The 17347-nt window shown below is 43.0% G+C and overlaps 1 protein-coding gene across 3 annotated transcripts in view; it reads left to right on the plus strand.

Annotated features, from left to right (window-relative positions):
• chd6 (chromodomain helicase DNA binding protein 6) overlaps window positions 1-17347 on the plus strand; it is a 344698-nt gene that overhangs the window by 195735 nt on the left and 131616 nt on the right. For all 3 annotated transcript variants that reach the window (XM_068048713.1, XM_068048715.1, XM_068048714.1), the window contains 3 exons: window positions 1583-1700; window positions 6994-7080; window positions 13940-14074. In XM_068048713.1, coding sequence (XP_067904814.1) covers window positions 1583-1700; window positions 6994-7080; window positions 13940-14074 — 340 coding nt within the window. The remainder of the gene's footprint in view (window positions 1-1582; window positions 1701-6993; window positions 7081-13939; window positions 14075-17347) is intronic.

Consider the following 17347-nt stretch of genomic DNA (forward strand, 5'->3'; position numbering starts at 1 on the left):
TATCCCAGGCCCCAAACACTCCTTTCAGGTGAAGCAGCGATTTACTTGTACTTCTTTCAATGTAGTATACTGGTTTCGCTGCTCACAGTGTGGTCTCCTCTACATTGGGGAGACCAAGCGCAGACTGGGTGACCGCTTTGCGGAACATCTCCGCTCAGTCCGCAAGCAGGACCCTGAGCTTCCGGTTGCTTGCCATTTCAACACTCCCCCCTGCTCTCATGCTCACATCTCTGTCCTGGGATTGCTGCAGTGTTCCAGTGAATATCAACGCAAGCTCGAGGAACAGCATCTCATCTACCGATTAGGCACACTACAGCCTGCCGGACTGAACATTGAGTTCAATAATTTCAGAGCATGATAGCCCCCCATTTTACTTTCATTTTTAGTTATTTTTTCTTTTTTTTTTTTACATTTTTTACAATCTCTTTTTGTTTTGCATTTATTTCATTTCATCTTAGTCTGTTCAGTTTGCTTACCCACTGTTTTTTTTTCAGGTTTGCACTTGCTGCTGTTCAATATTCAGTGTATTAACACCTAATCTGTACGAATGCTTTGTCTTTCAACACACCATTAACATATTGTATGCCTTTGCTCCGTGACCTTTTGGTCAGCTATGTGGCCTGGTCCAATCTAGAACTCCTTTGTTATCTCTTGCCCCACCCCCACCTCACTTGCTTATAACCTGTGACTTTTCTAATATTTGTCAGTTCCGAAGAAGGGTCACTAACCCGAAACGTTAACTCTGCTTCTCTTTTCACAGATGCTGCCAGACCTGCTGAGTGGTTCCAGCATTTCTTGTTTTTGTCCTAGTTGTAACATGCTGCCACGACTCCCTCAGAATGCTTCAGGCAAACCTTTAGTGCTGTGAAGTAGAACTTGGAACAGAAAAGTTATTCTGGTTAATTTTTGCTGCAAAGTCTGATCTTGCTAGCTAAAATTTGTAGTTGGGATGGGGAAAAGCTTGGGAGTGGAAAATGAATTGGGAATGACATCCAACCTTGCTGCAGCTCTTTATGAAATTTGACCAGTTTTAATGCAGACTTTCCTATGCATTAAATGTGTCACCTGCTTTTGGGTTCTGTCCCAACAGTGGGTGGTCTGGGGGAGGAGGTGGGTGAGATCAGTTGTTTCTCCGTGGATGATGGTGTTGGTGTAACGTGTTCAATGTTAAACCTGGCTCAGTGGCAGAGCTGTCATCTTTGAGTTAAAAGGTCATGGGTTCACGTCCCCACTCCAGACAACATAATCCAGACTGACACTCCAGTGCAGTAGTAAGGGCGTGCTGCACTTTGGGAAGGATTGTCTTTTGGATGAGACATTAAACCAAGTCCTTGTTTGCCCTCAGGAGCAGGGCAGTTTTCTCTAGTGTCCTGGCTAACATTAATCCCCTAACAAACATCAGTAAAAAAATAAAAATTGTCTGACCAGTTTTGCTTTTTTTGGGACCCTACATTACAACAATGACTATGCTTCATTGGCTCTAAAGCACTTGGGGATATCCTCGGGATTTGACTGTACAGTATAAACATAGATTCCTTCATTTTTCGGTACGCAGTCGGTATAATCTTCCTTTATGTTTCAGCTCCTACTTGCACTGCAAATGGGCCACGGTGGAGGAGCTGGAGAAAGACAAAAGGATTCACCAGAAAATCAAACGTTTCAGGACCAAACGGGCCCAGATGAAGAACCTTTTTGTTGAGGTAAAGAGGATGGCTGGAGACCAGTTGGTTGTTTACCAGGCTGTGCATTTAGAGTGCATTCAGATCTTAGAATTATGTCAACTAGCAGAGACCCCAAAACATTTGTAGTGAAATTAGTATCTTTCCTACAACAGAACTTCTTTGAATACAGGATTTCTGGTTATTTTTTCACAAAAGACTTTAACAGAATCAATACTTCACTTTCTGGAAAAAGCTACATAAAGCTGTCCATGTGTTTAAAAACAAGCCTCAGAATATGAATAGCAATTTTGTCTTAAAATCTGGCCTTGTGACTTGTTTATAGTCATAGAATATGGAAGTCTAATCGGGAACTGTTTTCTCCTGAGTTGAAAAGGCAGGTTTACATCTGATGGTTCACAGAAACTTCAAGTTTCCTTTATTATGGAGCAGATCTTTGTTTTGTCTCCTGTGTCTGTCTTTTCAGACAAAAGACCACCAGCTGTCCGCTCCTCAAGCCACATTTGAGTGGTAGTTTGTGAATAATTCATGAAGGTAGATCAGAATAGTTTGGCTATAGGGTGATCACACTAAACAAACTCTTCGACAGCAGCTTTGCAGGGTGTAAGGCTGTTGGGACTGGGGTTAAATTGCTGAAGAGTGCTGTTCTTGGTCTTGCTTTTAGAATATTACTAAGGTGCTTCTATTTCCAGTGGCGCTCAGCCTTCATTCTGAAGGTGCTCGATGGATAGCTTTCGACCCTTAGTGGCCTTTGCTGACATCATGATGACAGTGAAGACCCACTTTATTGTTGCTTCCCCCAACTCTTCTCTTTACCACCACTGCACACCCGCACCACCAGCCCCCACCAACCCCCAGTCTGCTGCTGGAATTAGTGGTGACCCATTAGGTTTCTTTAGCGCTTCAGCTGCTTGCATAAACATGGACGATGTGTTGACTGTGGATAGTTTGGCGTCAATTCCCAAATCTGCCAGTTCATTTATTGTTAAGTTGGAAGAATCCTTGATGTTGGAGTTCCTCTGTTTGCCAGTTGGAGACTAATTCAGAGAATGAACAGTGCACAGTGAAGATTGGCTCATTTACTTACTCCCACATCAACCCCAATAGACCTACATGACAGTACTAATCCTGGAGGGCAGTGGGCAAAGATCAGTTTAGTATCACAGCACCTTCACTTGCCTCTTGAGGAGGGAATTCTCTCCTGCTCATCCCCTTTTTGCATTGCTAAGTTCAAGATCCTATGGTGTAGCTCAAGAGCACTTGGCCAAAATTCCATCCTAAAGCAACATCAGCTGGTCATTTAATTGCTTATGGGATCTTCCTGTGCACAAAATGACTGCTTGTAATATCACTGCACTTCAAAGTAATTCATTGCATGTGCGTTTGCGAGTTATGATAAGATGCTGGCTTAATGCAGTTTTTCTCTACAAGTTTTGAAATGCATTGACTGGGCAAAGGCAGACATGTTCTGTGCCAGCAGTACCCCACAAACGACAATGAAGTGAATGAACATGAGAAATAGGAGCAGGAGTACGCCCCTCGAACCTGCTCTGCTATTTAATAAGATTGTGGTTGATCTTTGATCTCACTTCCACTTTCCTGCTTGATCCTCATATCTCTTGACTTCCTAGAGCCTAAAATTCTATCCATCTCAGTCTTGAATATACTCAATGACTGAGCATCCACAGCTCTCTGGTAGAGAATTCCAAAGATTCACAACTTTCTGAGTGAAGAAATTCCTCCTCATTTCAGTCTTAAATGATTAACCCCTTATCCTGAGACTATGGCTCCAAGTTATGGACAGTCCAGCCAAGGGAAACAACTTCTCAGCATCTACTCAGTCAAGCCTCCTCAGAATCTTACGTTTCAATGTGATCATCTCTCATCATTCTAAACTCCAGAAGGTGTCGGCCCAATTTACTCAACCTCTCATCCTAGGACAAACCTCTCATCCCAGGAATCAATCTAGTGAACTTTTGCTGCACTGCCTCCAAGACAAGTGTATCCTTCCTTAATTAATTATGAAGGTGTGGTCTCACCAAAGCCCTGTACAATTGTAGCAAGACTTCCTTACTCTTGTACTCCAGCCCCCTTGCAATAAAGGCCAACAGCCATTTGCCTTCCTAATTGCTTGCTGTACCTGCATGCTGACTTGGTGTTTCTTCAGTCTGAGATTAAGCCAGTTTGTTCTCAACCTTGGTGTCACGTTTGACCCCGAGATGAGCTTCCAACCTTGTATTCGTGTCATTGCTTAAGACTGCCTATTTCTACCTCTATAACATCGCCTTACTTTACCCCTGTCTTAGCTCATCTGCTGCTAAAACCCTCATTCATGCCTTTGTTACCTCTAGACTTGACTATTGCAGTGCACTCCTGGCTGGTCACCCAGATTCTACTCTCCGTAAACTTGAGGTCATCCAAAGCTCTGCTGCCTGTGTCTTAACTCACACCAAATCCTGTTTCCCTATCACCCTGGTGCTTGCTAACCTAAGTTGCCTCCTTGTCAAGCACTCCTTGTTTTCAAATCCCACCATGGCCTTGCCCCTCCCTATCTCTGTAATCTCCTCTAGCCTGACAACCCACCAAGATACCTGCACTCCTCTAATTCTAGTCTGTCGGGCTTCCCTGACTTTAATTGCTGTACCATTGGTGGCCATGCCTTCAGTTGCTTAGCCCCAAGCTCTAGAATTCCCTTCCTAAATCTCTCCGTCTCTCCACCTTGCTTTTCTCATTTAAGGCATTCCTTAAAACTTAACTCTTTGACTAAGCTTTTGGTCATCAGACTTTATATTTCCTTATGTGATTCATTGTCCTACATTGTTGTATAATGCTCCTGTGAAGCGCCTTGGGGCGTTTCATTACATTAAAGGTGCTATATAAATGTTTGTTGTTGTACAAGGGCATGCAAATCTCTCTGAACATCAACATTTAAAAGTTACTCCTTTAAAAAAATATTCTGCTTTCCTGTTCTTACTATTAAACTGTATAATATCACATTTCCCCATGTTATGCTTCATCTGCCACCTTATTGGCACACTCATAACCTGTTACATCCCTTTGCGGCCACTTTGTATCCTCCTCACATCTTATCCTAATTTTTGACCTTTTTTTGTCTTGTTATTGGTTGAGGGACGAATGCTGCCCTGGCATTTTGTGTCCAGCTGTGGTCACTTTTCTTATGAAGCGAGAGAAGCAGTGGAAAGCATGCAGAAAAGAAGGACAAAGTGAAGATTCAAAGAAAGAGTGAGGAAGATAAATGGATTGCAGTTGACAAAATATCGGAGAGGGTTGCAGGGACTGGTCTCAGGTCTTCAATTGAATGGATAATGTGAGGGTAGGAAACTTCTGTAAAAGCAGAATTGCAAAATAGATGTGGATGAAGCCCATTCTAGCTTTTGTGTAGAGAATGAACCTATAGTCCTATCCCCCATCTTTTCGCCTTGCCAATAAAGCCTCGGCATTACTTCTTACGATCCTACTTGAAGTGCATTCCATTGGGCAAACATCTTTATTTGAAGAATTTCCTGCTATTGATCTGAAGTTTCCTCAGGCTGATCTGAGCTGTGCTGCTGTCAGTTTAATTTGAAGCTGAGAGAGAATTGGAGGGTGTGATTATTAACTAAAGGAGCCAGAAACTTAGCTTCGTCTGAGGTGTGCTGTTTTATATTGGCTTATAAAGATTCTAAGGGGTGAAGGTCATTTTTATAATAAATGTAAATGATTGCATCATTCATGCTAGGTCATTTTGGTAAGTATAAATAATAAAAGCATGAATTTAAATTAACATGAAAATTCTGTGTTTTGACCTTGAATGTTGTGTAAAGTGCTCCACCCAATGCAGCAAATAGCAATATAATTGAAGTGTTAAAAGAGGAGTTGGATCAATTCCTGATTGATTCTTCTTATGGAATGACGTAGGCTTGTGGGAGGAGTTGGAGGAGAAGTGTAGGTTTTAGGGTTGATATTAGGAAATTCGTCACAGTAGTCAGTATATGGAGCGGTATCCTGAATAGATCGTGGAACGCATACCTTGGAATTACTTAAGATGCAATTAGATGCTGTGCTTTGAGGGACAGGTGGGAACTTGTAGGGTCATTGTAGATGGATGGGCTGAATGGCTCCCCTCATCCATTATTATTCTATCAGCTGCTGAATTGGGAACTGAATGGTGAAGTAAGGTGAACAGGCTTTCTCATTCCTACGTTCTTGTGTTTTTGACACTTTCAGCTGTGAAGATCGATGAGAGAACGACTAGAGAGTGCAATGAAAGAATGTCAGAATATCAGTGCGGCGTAATCAATGTGGGCTGTTTTAGCAGTGAAGAGTTTAATTAAATATTGGGTGTAGTCTTTCCATTTCAGCACAAGTTGGAAGTCACTTTTTTTCAAGAAGATTGCCAGCCTACTGGTTCAATTAATTGGAAGCACACAAGCGCAAGACAGCCTCTACAACTTTCTGCTGCTGCCACAGAACAGTTCACGTGTGGTAACAGATGGTGCGGAATCATACCCCTGTAGGGCCTGTCCTTAAGGGGCCCTCTCGTTGACCCAAGTAGGACTGTCTCTGTAGGACCCTTAGCCCAGTAGGGATTGTCCTTAATGGGCTTTCCCCGCCAAAGTAGGGGCCGTTGTTGTGGTCTTCTCTTTCCCCCCCCCCGCCCCACTGTCCCAAGTAGGGGTTGTTACTGTAGGGTCCTCCCCCCCTCCCCCAGTAGGAGGGGGTTAGTGCTTCTCTTCCATCTTTACCTTCAAAACCTCTTATTTGTTCAAAATTATTGCCTGTCTTCATAATTCTTTCAGCTGTTCAAAGGCAGCAATTTTAAAAAAAGTGAAATTGTTTTCATTAATTTGTGTCTTTGCTCTTGATAAGTTTAATTTGTTTGTCTAACCTTTCTGTTGTCTACAAGGTGAATTTGTAAGTGAGCTCAAATTCAATAGCGCTGAATCCAGTAGTGTCAAATCTTTATTCTATAAATTAAATTAATGAACAAGTACAACTGCATGAACTGAATTTTAAACAACTTGTTTGTTATTTTGATTGCCTGTCCTAATATTTAAACCTACACCGATATTGAATAGCACATAGCAATATGTCGACTCAATTAGCATGCATTTGAATAGGTCCAAATAAATATAGCCGTCTGAATGGAATTTAGACCCAAGCTCTGAAAGGTGAAAGGTCACTGACAAACCCATTGCACCATTCATTTCCCCTGGATAGTGTGACGGCGGCACTGGTCCATTAATGGTAATTGTACTGGCCTATATTCATATTCTAACAATCTGCACTATGCCTCTGTCATCTTTTCTTCTAGCCGGATGAGGAGCCCTTTAATCCAGATTATATTGAAGTTGACAGGATCCTAGATGTAGCACATACGATAGATGCTGAAACTTCAGAGGTGGGTAACTGCATTAACCTGGCTTTTTTACCCTGGTGTTTAGATGGTTGAGCAGTGATCTAATTGGTGTGTTTAAAATGATGAACGGATTTGCAATGGTAGATGGAGATAAACTATTTCCTGTGGTGTGAGAGTTCAGAACAACAGTGTACGCAATTAAAATTAGACTTGGGCTATTCAGGAGTAAAATCAGGAGGCACTTTTCCACAAAAAGGGTAGTAGAAATCTGGAACCCTTTCCCTGAAAAGGCTGTGAATGCTGGGGTACAGTTGAAGCTTTAAAGACTGAGATCCACAGATTTTTATTAGGCAAGGACATTGAAGGGTGTGAAACAATGACTGGTAAATGGAGCTGGAGGTATAGATCAGCTATGATCCAATTGAAAGACAGGATAAGCTCTGGGGCTGAATGGCCTCCTCCTGTTCCAATGCACCTGTGAGCTGAACGATTTCTAAAAGTGTTTTTGTGACTCTTGAACAGTGCAGCACATTCCTTACTTGAAGGTGTTAGGCCAAGAGAGTAGATTGGAAGCACAATGGGCTGAGTTCCCTCCTTCATCAATGAACTGCTTGGCTGTGGGATGTTGAGAATTGGGTTTCAGTGCTCCTACTCATGTCCCCATTGAAAGAAAAATCCACAATGTTTTTGAGCTAATGAGCAACAGAATTAGGATTGTTAAATCAGTCCATTTTTTTTCTCTTCCTTTGCTTGATCTTCGCCTCCATTCATCACAGTGATTGAGCCGTAGAGTCATTTAGGGCACAGGAGGAGGCTGTTTGACCCATCAAGTCCATGCTGGCTCTCCACGGAGTTATTCAGTCAGTCCCACTCCCCCGCTTGATCTCCATAGCCCTGCAAGTTATTTTCCTTCAAGGGGCCAAGCAATTCCCTTTTGAAGTCATTAATAGTCTCCACTTCTACCACCCCTTGTGGGCAGCGAGTTCCAGGTCATTACCACCCGCTGCTTAAAAAAATTCTTCCTCATATTCCCCCTGCATCTCTTGCCCAAAACCTTCAATGTCTCCTAGTCCTTGTACCATTACTTAATAGTAACAGTTTCTCCTTGTCTAACTTACCTAAGCCTGTCGTAATCTTGTACATTTCTATTAAATCTCCCCTCAATCTCCTTTATTCTAAGGAGAACAAACACAGTTTTTCCAACCTAACCTTGATAGGTTATTGATTTCAGACCTATCATGGGATGGAATCGTGGTTGTAAGACTCTCTGCATCATCTTAGGGTGTATTTCTCACTAGATACTGATTGGGATTGTGGCAGGGGTACAGATGTTGTTTTTGAGTACCCGACATTGGAAGCTTGGTGTTCTGCAGGTTCAGCTTGCTCTCCTCTGCAGAGAGGAAGGAAAAGTGGGTGGAAACCTTGGGTGGTTTCTGCCACCAAATACTCAAAGTACTCAATCAACAAGACTGCCTACTTCCACCAACATAACATTATCTGTCTCTGCTGCTGCCTCAGTTGATATGCTGCTGAAACCCTCATCCATGCCTTTGTTACCTCCAGACTTGACTATCCTAATGCTCTCTTGGCTGACCTTCCATCTTCCATCCTCCATAAACTTCAGCTGATTGAAAATTTTGCTGCCTGTATCCCAATTCGCACCATGTCGCACGCATAAGCCTTGTGCTCGCTGATCTACATTGGCACTTGATACGGCAACATCTCAGTTTTTAAATTCTCATCCTCATTTTCAAATTCCTCAGTGGCTTCGCCCTCCCTATCTCTATAATCTCCTACCCTACAACCCTCTGAGATCTTTGCGCTCCTCTAATTTTGACCTCTTGCACATCCTCGATTTTAATTGCTCAGCCCTTAATGGCTGTGTGTTCAGCTGTAAAGGCCCTTAGCTGTTGCATTCCCTCCTAAATCTCTCCACCTGTCTCTCCTTTTTAATACACAAGAACATATAAATAAGAGCTGGCATAGGCCACTTGGCCCTTTGAGCCTGCTCCGCCATTCCACATGATCATGGCTGATCTACCTCAACTCCACCTTCTTGCACTATCTCCAATTCCTGAATTCCCTTGGTACTCAAAATCTAATGACCTCTGTCTTGAGTATACTCAAAGACTGAGCATCCACAGCTCTCTGGGGTAGACAATTCCAAAAATTCACAACCCTTTGAATGAAGAAACTTCTCATCTCAGTCCTAAATGGCTGACCCCATATTCTTAGACTATGACCCCATCTTCTAAACTCTGCAGCCAGGGGATACATTTTCTCAGCATCTACCCTTAAGAATCTTATATGGTTCAATTAGATCATTTCTCCTTCTAAACTCCTTAAAACTTATGTATTTGATCAAGCATTTGTCATAATATCTCCTTATGTGACTTTTTTTTGTGTTTGATAACGCTCCTGGGATGTTTTACCTCATTAAAGGCACAGTATAAATGCAAATTGTTGTTGTAGCTGGAGAGCAGGTCCCCTGTTGGCTGTAGGGGCATGAAGAAAATAGAAAGCAGGACAAGAGGTAACTAATATTTAGCATAGATCAGAATCAAATTGAATACAGGTGTAACAAACTCCTAGTTTCCATTTTGTAACAGCAGTGTCATTTGGGTTACACAGAATAGTAGAATGACCTTAGATGCCAAGATTACGTGAGGGCGGCGCAGTGGTTAGCACCGCAGCCTCACAGCTCCAGCGACCCGGGTTCGATTCTGAATACAGCCTGTGCGGAGTTTGCAAGTTCTCCCTGTGACCGCGTGGGTTTCCGCCGGGTGCTCCGGTTTCCTCCCACAGCCAAAGACTTGCAAGTTGATAGGGAAATTGGCCATTGTAAATTGCCACTAGTATAGGTAGGTGGTAGGGGAATTGTGGGGATGTGGTGATGGTCGGCACAGACTCGGTGGGCTGAAGGGCCTGTTTCAGTGCTGTATCTCTAAATAAAATAAATAGCCACTTGACAAGTAAACCTTTTTCTAGTCTATAGTTCAAGTTATCATTGATAAGCTTCCGGGTTAATTCCAACAGTTGGATTAAAAAAAAACTTCCTCATGTAGCAGTTTAATTGTTGTATTGGATAGTTCTATTTACCTCTGCAGTGCTTGTTCCTTCTCTGGGGTATGGCTGCAGCAAGCTATTGTCCCTAGTCTTATTATTTTTTCTCTCTTTGTTTATAAATGGCACCTTGAACATACTTGCTCTATTTCCTGAGCTTCAATTTAACCTTTCAGAAACTTCACAATACTGTGGCGCAGTGGTTAGCACCGCAGCCTCACAGCTCCAGCGACCCGGGTTCAATTCTGGGTACTGCCTGTGTGGAGTTTGCAAGTTCTCCCTGTGTCTGCGTGGGTTTCCTCCGGGTGCTCCGGTTTCCTCCCACATGCCGAAGACTTGCAGGTTGCTAGGTAAATTGGCCATTATAAATTGCCCCTAGTATAGGTAGTTGGTAGGGAAATATAGGGACAGGTGGGAATGTGGTAGGAATACGGAATTAGTGTAGGATTAGTATAAATGGGTGGCTGATGGTCGGCACAGACTTGGTGGGCTGAAGGGCCTGTTTCAGTGCTGTATCTCTAAATAAAAAATAAAATAAATAAATAAATAGACCACATCTGGTTCAGATCTGGGGCTGATGGAAGGAAAGGGCAGCTATCTTTGACAGTTGTTGAAGCTTGGGCGGTATTTTAACTGTTACAGAATATGCAGTAAATTCAGAGCTACAGGTTGTACCAGGCCTGATATCACTTTGTGCCTCCTCTATTATCAGGGGACGTAGATTTAAGGTAAGGGGCAGGAGTTTAGAGGGGATTTGAGGAAAAATTTATTCACCCAGAGGGTGGTTGGAATCTGGAACCCACTGCCCAAAGGGGTGGTAGAGGCAGGAACCCTCACAACATTTAAGAAGTATTTAGATGAGCACTTGAAATGCCATAGCATACAAGGCTACGGGCCAAGTGCTGGAAAATGGGATTAGAATAGATAGGCTTGATGGCTGGCGTGAATACGATGGGCTGAAGGGCCTGTTTCTGTGCTGTATAACTCTGACTCTATGAGGACCTGTGCATTTGGAGAATTTATTGCAGGTTTGCTGCTATATGCCTTGCATAGAACCTGTATTTTGTAAACTTGAATGAAATGGATTTCACTTGGCTTGAGAAGGTAATTGCTCTGTCCAAGTTCACAAAATGTATCCGTGAATCGAATAGGACCCACTTAGAATGAAATTACTACCCACTGCCTGAAGTCAATTACAAAGCAGTGAAAAACTATTCCCTGCCATAAAGTGACTTAATCTTGCTCCCTGCGCTTACTTGATCTTGTAGAATCATAGGCTTCCTTTTGTAATGTATCATTCTTTCAGCCCATTGTGCCTATGCCAGTTCTTTGAAAGAGCTATCCAATTAATTACACTCTCTCCACCCCTCCCCTGCTCTCGCCCCATAGTACTGCAAACTTTCCCCTTCAAGCATTTATCCAATTCCCTTTTGAATGTTGTGATTGAATCTGCTTCCACTACCCTTTCAGGCAGCACATTCCACATCACAGCAATTTACAGTATCAAAAAAAAAGTTTTCCATATGTCATCTCTCGTTCTTTTGCCAATCACCTTAAATCAGTATCAAAACCCTTCAAGATTTTGAACACCTCTGTCAAATTGTATTTATATAGCATCTTTAATGTAATAAAAAGCCTCTAGGCACCACAGGAGTGTTATAAAGCAAAATTGACACCGAGCCACGTGAGGCGATATTGAGGTAGGTGATAAGAAACTTGATCAGAGAGATAAGTTTTAAGAAGTGTCTTAAAGCAAGAAAGAGGGGCAGAGAGGTTTAGGGAGGGAATTCTAGAGCTTAGGGCCTGGGCAGCTGAAGTCACAGCCTCCAATGGTGGACCAATTAAAATCAGGGATGGTCAAGACGCCAGAATTAGATGAGTGCAGGTGTCTGAGTTTTATGACCTCGAGTTTACGGAGGGTCGAATGAGGGAAGCCTGCTAGGAGGGCATTGGAATAATCAAGTCTAGAGGTAACAAAGGCATTTCATTATTCATTCATTAAGAGATACAGCACTGAAACAGGCCCTTCGGCCCACCATTTATACTAACCCTACAGCAATCCCATATTCCCTAACACCTACCTACACTAGGGGCAATTTATAATGGCCAATTTACCTATCACCTGCAAGTCTTTGGTGGTGGGAGGAAACCGGAGCACCCGGCGAAAACCCACGCAGACACAGGGAGAACTTGCAAACTCCGCATAGGCAGTACCCAGAATTGAACCCAGGTCCCTACCCAGAATTGAACCCAGGTCCCTGAAGCTGTGAGGCTGCGGTGCTAACCACTGCGCCGCCCATGGGTGAAGGTTTCAGCAGCAGATGAGCTGAGGCAGGGACAGAGTCGTGCAATGGCACTGTGATGAAAATAGGCAGCTTTAGTGATGACACAGATATGTGGTCTTAACCTGATGTGCTCTAAGGAGAACAACCTCAGCTTTTCCAATCTATCCACATAACTGCAGTCCTGCATCCCTGGAACCATTCCAGTAAATCTGTGCTGTACCCTCTCCAAGGCTTTGATGTCCTTCCTACCATGTGGTGCCCAGAATTGAATGCCGCATTCTAGCTGAGGCCTAACTGGTGTTTTATAAGCGTTAAGCATAACTTCCTTGCTTTTGAATTTTATTCCTCTATTTTAAAAAAAAAAGCATATGGGATCTTTGGTTTTAACAGCCTTCTGAATTTATGCTGCCACCTTCATTGATTTGTGTACATCTATCCCAGATCTCTCTATTCCCACACCCACTTTAAAATTGTGCCAATTAGTTCATATTGCGTCATCTCATTATTCCTACCAAAATGTATCACTTCACACTTCTCTGCATTAAATTCCATCTGCAATGAGTGTGCCCATTTCATCAGTCTGTCTATGTCCTCCTGAAGTCTGTTACTATCCTCCTCATTGTTGCTACATATCTGTGTTTTGTATCACCTGCAGACTTTGAGATTATGCCCTGCATATTCAAGTCCAGGTCATTAATATATATCAAAAAGAGCATGTTATAAAGTTGTGTGGCTTATGCTGATTTCTCTAGTTCTTCCCTAAACCTGTCCAACTCTGTAGCTTATGCTGATTTCTCTAGTTCTTCCCTAAACCTGTCCAACTCTGTCTTCCTTTAAGATACTCCTTAAAACACTCCTCTTTGACCAAGGTTTTGGTCATTCCTTCCTAAAATCTCCTGCTTTGGTTCAGCATCCATTATGTCTCTATGAAACACCTTGGGATGTTCTTCTATGATGAAGGTGCTCTGTAATGCAAGCTGTTTACTAGCTCAGTGCTGCTCCCTGACCATTATAGTTTAACAGGGTATACAAAGTAATCAAAAAATAATACAAAAGTCAGAAAGTGCTGCTTCAGTTGTAGAGAGCTCTGGTCAGACCCTTTCTGGAGTACAGCATTCAGTAATGGGCACTGCACTTCAGGAAGGATATATTGGGTGTAGCATAAATTCACCAAAATGATAATGTGGCTTCAAGGGTTAAAGTCTGAGGACAGGTTGCACAAACTTAGCTTGTATTCCTTTGATTATGGGAGATTGAAGGGTGATCTAATCAGGGTGTTTAAAATGATGAAGGGATTTGATAGGGTATCGCTAGGAGAAACTATTTCCTCTGATGGGGGAGTCCATGTCAATGAGAGACAATGTTAAAATGAGAACTATGCCATTTAGGAGTGAAATCAGATGCTCTGATTACAAGATTGAGATCGATAGGTTTTTGTTGGGTAAGAGTATTGAGGGATATGGTGAAAAGGCAGGTAAATGAAGCTGAGGTATGGATGAGCAGTGATCTAATAGAATGATAGAGTGTTTAATTGATATTCTCTGTTTCCTAAGCCTGTGACTCACTATCTGGTGAAGTGGTGTTCTCTACCTTATGAAGAAAGCACTTGGGAGCTGGTGGAGGACATTGACCCAGCCAAGATACAGGAATACGAGGAATTGCAGATCGTCCCCGAAGTCACAAACTTGGTAATGAGATTTAGCTTGTATAGAAATGTGTGTGTGTGTTTGTTTACATATAAAATATCGAATGTTAACTAATCCCAGGTGAGCTGTACTGAGTGGTCCGTAGTGTGACCAACATCTTTTGTACAGAATGACTTACATTGGATTAGTGAAAAGGGGAACTAATTGTACTGCTTGCTGGTGATTTGGAATTATAGAAATCATGGAAAGTTTAAGGCACAGATAGAGGCCGCTTGGCCCATCGTGTCTGTGCCGGCCGAAAAACGGTCCACCTATTCTAATCCCACCTTCCAGCATTTGGTCTGTAGCCCTGCAGATTACAGCACTTGAGGTGCATATCCAGACTCCTTTTGAATGAGTTGAGGGTCTCTGCCTGAACTAACCTTTCAGGCAGTGAGTTCCAGACCCTAACCACCCTCTGGGTGAAAAAGTTTTTCCTCATCTCCCCTCTAGTTTTTCTACCAATCACTTTAAATCTATGCCCCCTCATCACTGACCTCTCTGCTAAGATGAATAGGCTCTTCACTTCCACCCTATCCAGACCCCTCAAAATTTTGTACATTTCAATCAAATCTCCCCTCAGCCTTCTCTGTTCCAATGAGAACAACCCCAGCCTATCCAATCTTTCCTCATAGCTGCATTTCTTCAGTCCTGGCAACATCCTCGTGAATCTCCTCTGTACCCTCTCTAGTGCAGTCCTTTCTGTAATGAGGTGACCAGAACTGCACACACTACTCAAGTTGTGGCCTAACCAATGAGTTATACAGTTCCAGCATAACCTCCCTGCTCTTATATTCTATACCTGGGCTAATAAGGGAATGAATTCCATCTACCGCCTTAACCACCTTATCGACCTGTCCTGCTATCTTCAGGGATCAGTGGACATTCACTCCAAGGTCCCTCACTTCCTCTACACCTCTCAGTATTTTCCCATTAATCGTGTATTCCTTTGTCTTGTTTGACCCCCTCAAATGCATCACCTCACGCTTCTCCAAGTTGAATTCCATTTGCTACTTTTCTGCCCATCTGACCAGACGATCAATATCTTCCTGCAGCTTACAGCTATCCTCCTCGCTATCTACCACACAGCCAATCTTTGTGTCATCTGAAAACTTCTTGATCATGCCCTCCACATTTACATCCAAATCATTAATACGCATCCACAAAAAGCAGGGGACCCAATATTGAGCCCTGCGGAACGCCACTGGAAACAGCCCTCCAGTCGCTAAAACACCCATCAACGAGTACCCTTTGCTTCCTGCCACTGAGCCAATTTTGTATCCACCTTGCTGCATTTCCCTGGATCCCATGGGATTTTATTTTTTAACCAGTCTGCCATGTGGGACCTTGTCAAAAACCTTGCTAAAATCCATGTAGACCACATTAACTGCACCATCCTCATCTATCTTCCTTGCTATTTCTTCAAAAAATTCGATCGTTAGTCAAACAAGATCTTCCCTTAACAAATCCATGCTAACTATCCTTGATTAACCTGTGCCTTTCTAAGTGACAGTTTATGGTCTCTCAGAATAGATTCTGATAATTTGTCCACTGCTGAGATTAGACTGACTGGCCTGTAATTATTCGGCCTATCCTTCGCTCTCTTTTTAAACAGTAAGGCGTTTGATAAGGTTCCCCATGGTAGGCTATTGCAGAAAATACGGAAGTATGGGGTTGAAGGTGATTTAGAGCTTTGGATCAGAAATTGGCTAGCTGAAAGAAGACAGAGAGTGGTGATTGATGGCAAATGTTCATCCTGGAATTTAGTTACTAGTGGTGTACCGCAAGGATCTGTTTTGGGGCCACTGCTGTTTGTCATTTTTATAAATGACCTGGAAGAGGGTGTAGAAGGGTGGGTTAGTAAATTTGCAGATGACACTAAGGTCGGTGGAGTTGTGGATAGTGCCGAAGGATGTTGTAGGGTACAGAGGGACATCGATGGGCTGCAGAGCTGGGCTGAGAGATGGCAAATGGAGTTTAATGCAGAAAGGTGTGAGGTGATTCACTTTAGAAGGAGTAACAGGAATGCAGAGTACTGGGCTAATGGGAAGATTCTTGGTAGTGTAGATGAACAGAGAGATCTTGGTGTCCAGGTACATAACCTGGGTAGCAACCTTCAGGGATTTAATAGGGCTGTTAAGAAGGCATATGGTGTGTTAGCTTTTATTAGTAGGGGGATCGAGTTTCGGAGCCACGAGGTCATGCTGCAGCTGGAGTATTGCGTGCAGTTCTGGTCACCGCATTATAGGAAGGATGTGGAAGCTTTGGAAAGGGTGCAGAGGAGATTTACTAGGATGTTGCCTGGTATGGAGGGAAGGTCTTACGAGGAAAGGCTGAGGGACTTGGGGTTGTTTTCGTTGGAGAGAAGGAGGAGGAGAGGTGACTTAATAGAGACATATAAGATAATCAGTGGGTTAGATAGGGTGGATAGTGCGAGTCTTTTTCCTCGCATGGTGATGGCAAACACGAGGGGACATAGCTTTAAGTTGAGGGGTGATAGATATAGGACAGATGTCAGAGGTAGTTTCTTTACTCAGAGAGTAGTAGGGGCGTGGAACGCCCTGCCTGCAACAGTAGTAGACTCGCCAACTTTAAGGGCATTTAAGTGGTCATTGGATAGACATATGGATGAAAATGGAATAGTGTAGGTCAGATGGTTTCACAGGTCGGCGCAACATCGAGGGCCGAAGGGCCTGTACTGCGCTGTAATATTCTAATTCTAAGAGGTACAATGTTAGCAGTTCTCCAATCCTCTGGCACCACACCTGTATCCAGTGAGGACTGGAAAATGATGGTCAGACCCTCTTCTATTTCCTCTCTAGTGGATGCTTTTCATCTGGCCCTGGTGATTTATCAACTTTCAAGGATGCTAATCCCATTAATACTTCCTCTCTCTGTTTATCACATCCGATACTTCACACTCGTCGTCCTTAACTACAATATCTGCATCGTCCCCCTCTTTTGTGAAGAGAGAAGCAAAGTATTCATTAAGAACCATACCAAATTCTTCTGCCCCTACACATAGGTTACCTTTTTGGTCTTTTATGGGCCCTACTCTCTCCTTCGTTATCCTCTTACTCTCAATGTATTGATAAAACATTTTGGGGTTCACCTTGATTTTGCTTGCCAATATTCTTTCATGCCCTCTCTTTGCTTTCCTACTTTCCTTTTTGATTTCACCCCTCCACTTTCCGTAATCCTCTCGGCTTTCTGGAGTATTGAGTTCTCGATGTCAGACATAAGCTTTCCTTTTCTGCCTTATCTTACCCTGTAAGC

The sequence above is a fragment of the Heterodontus francisci genome, chromosome 16 (genome assembly GCF_036365525.1).
Source record: "Heterodontus francisci isolate sHetFra1 chromosome 16, sHetFra1.hap1, whole genome shotgun sequence".
NCBI lineage: Eukaryota > Metazoa > Chordata > Chondrichthyes > Heterodontiformes > Heterodontidae > Heterodontus > Heterodontus francisci.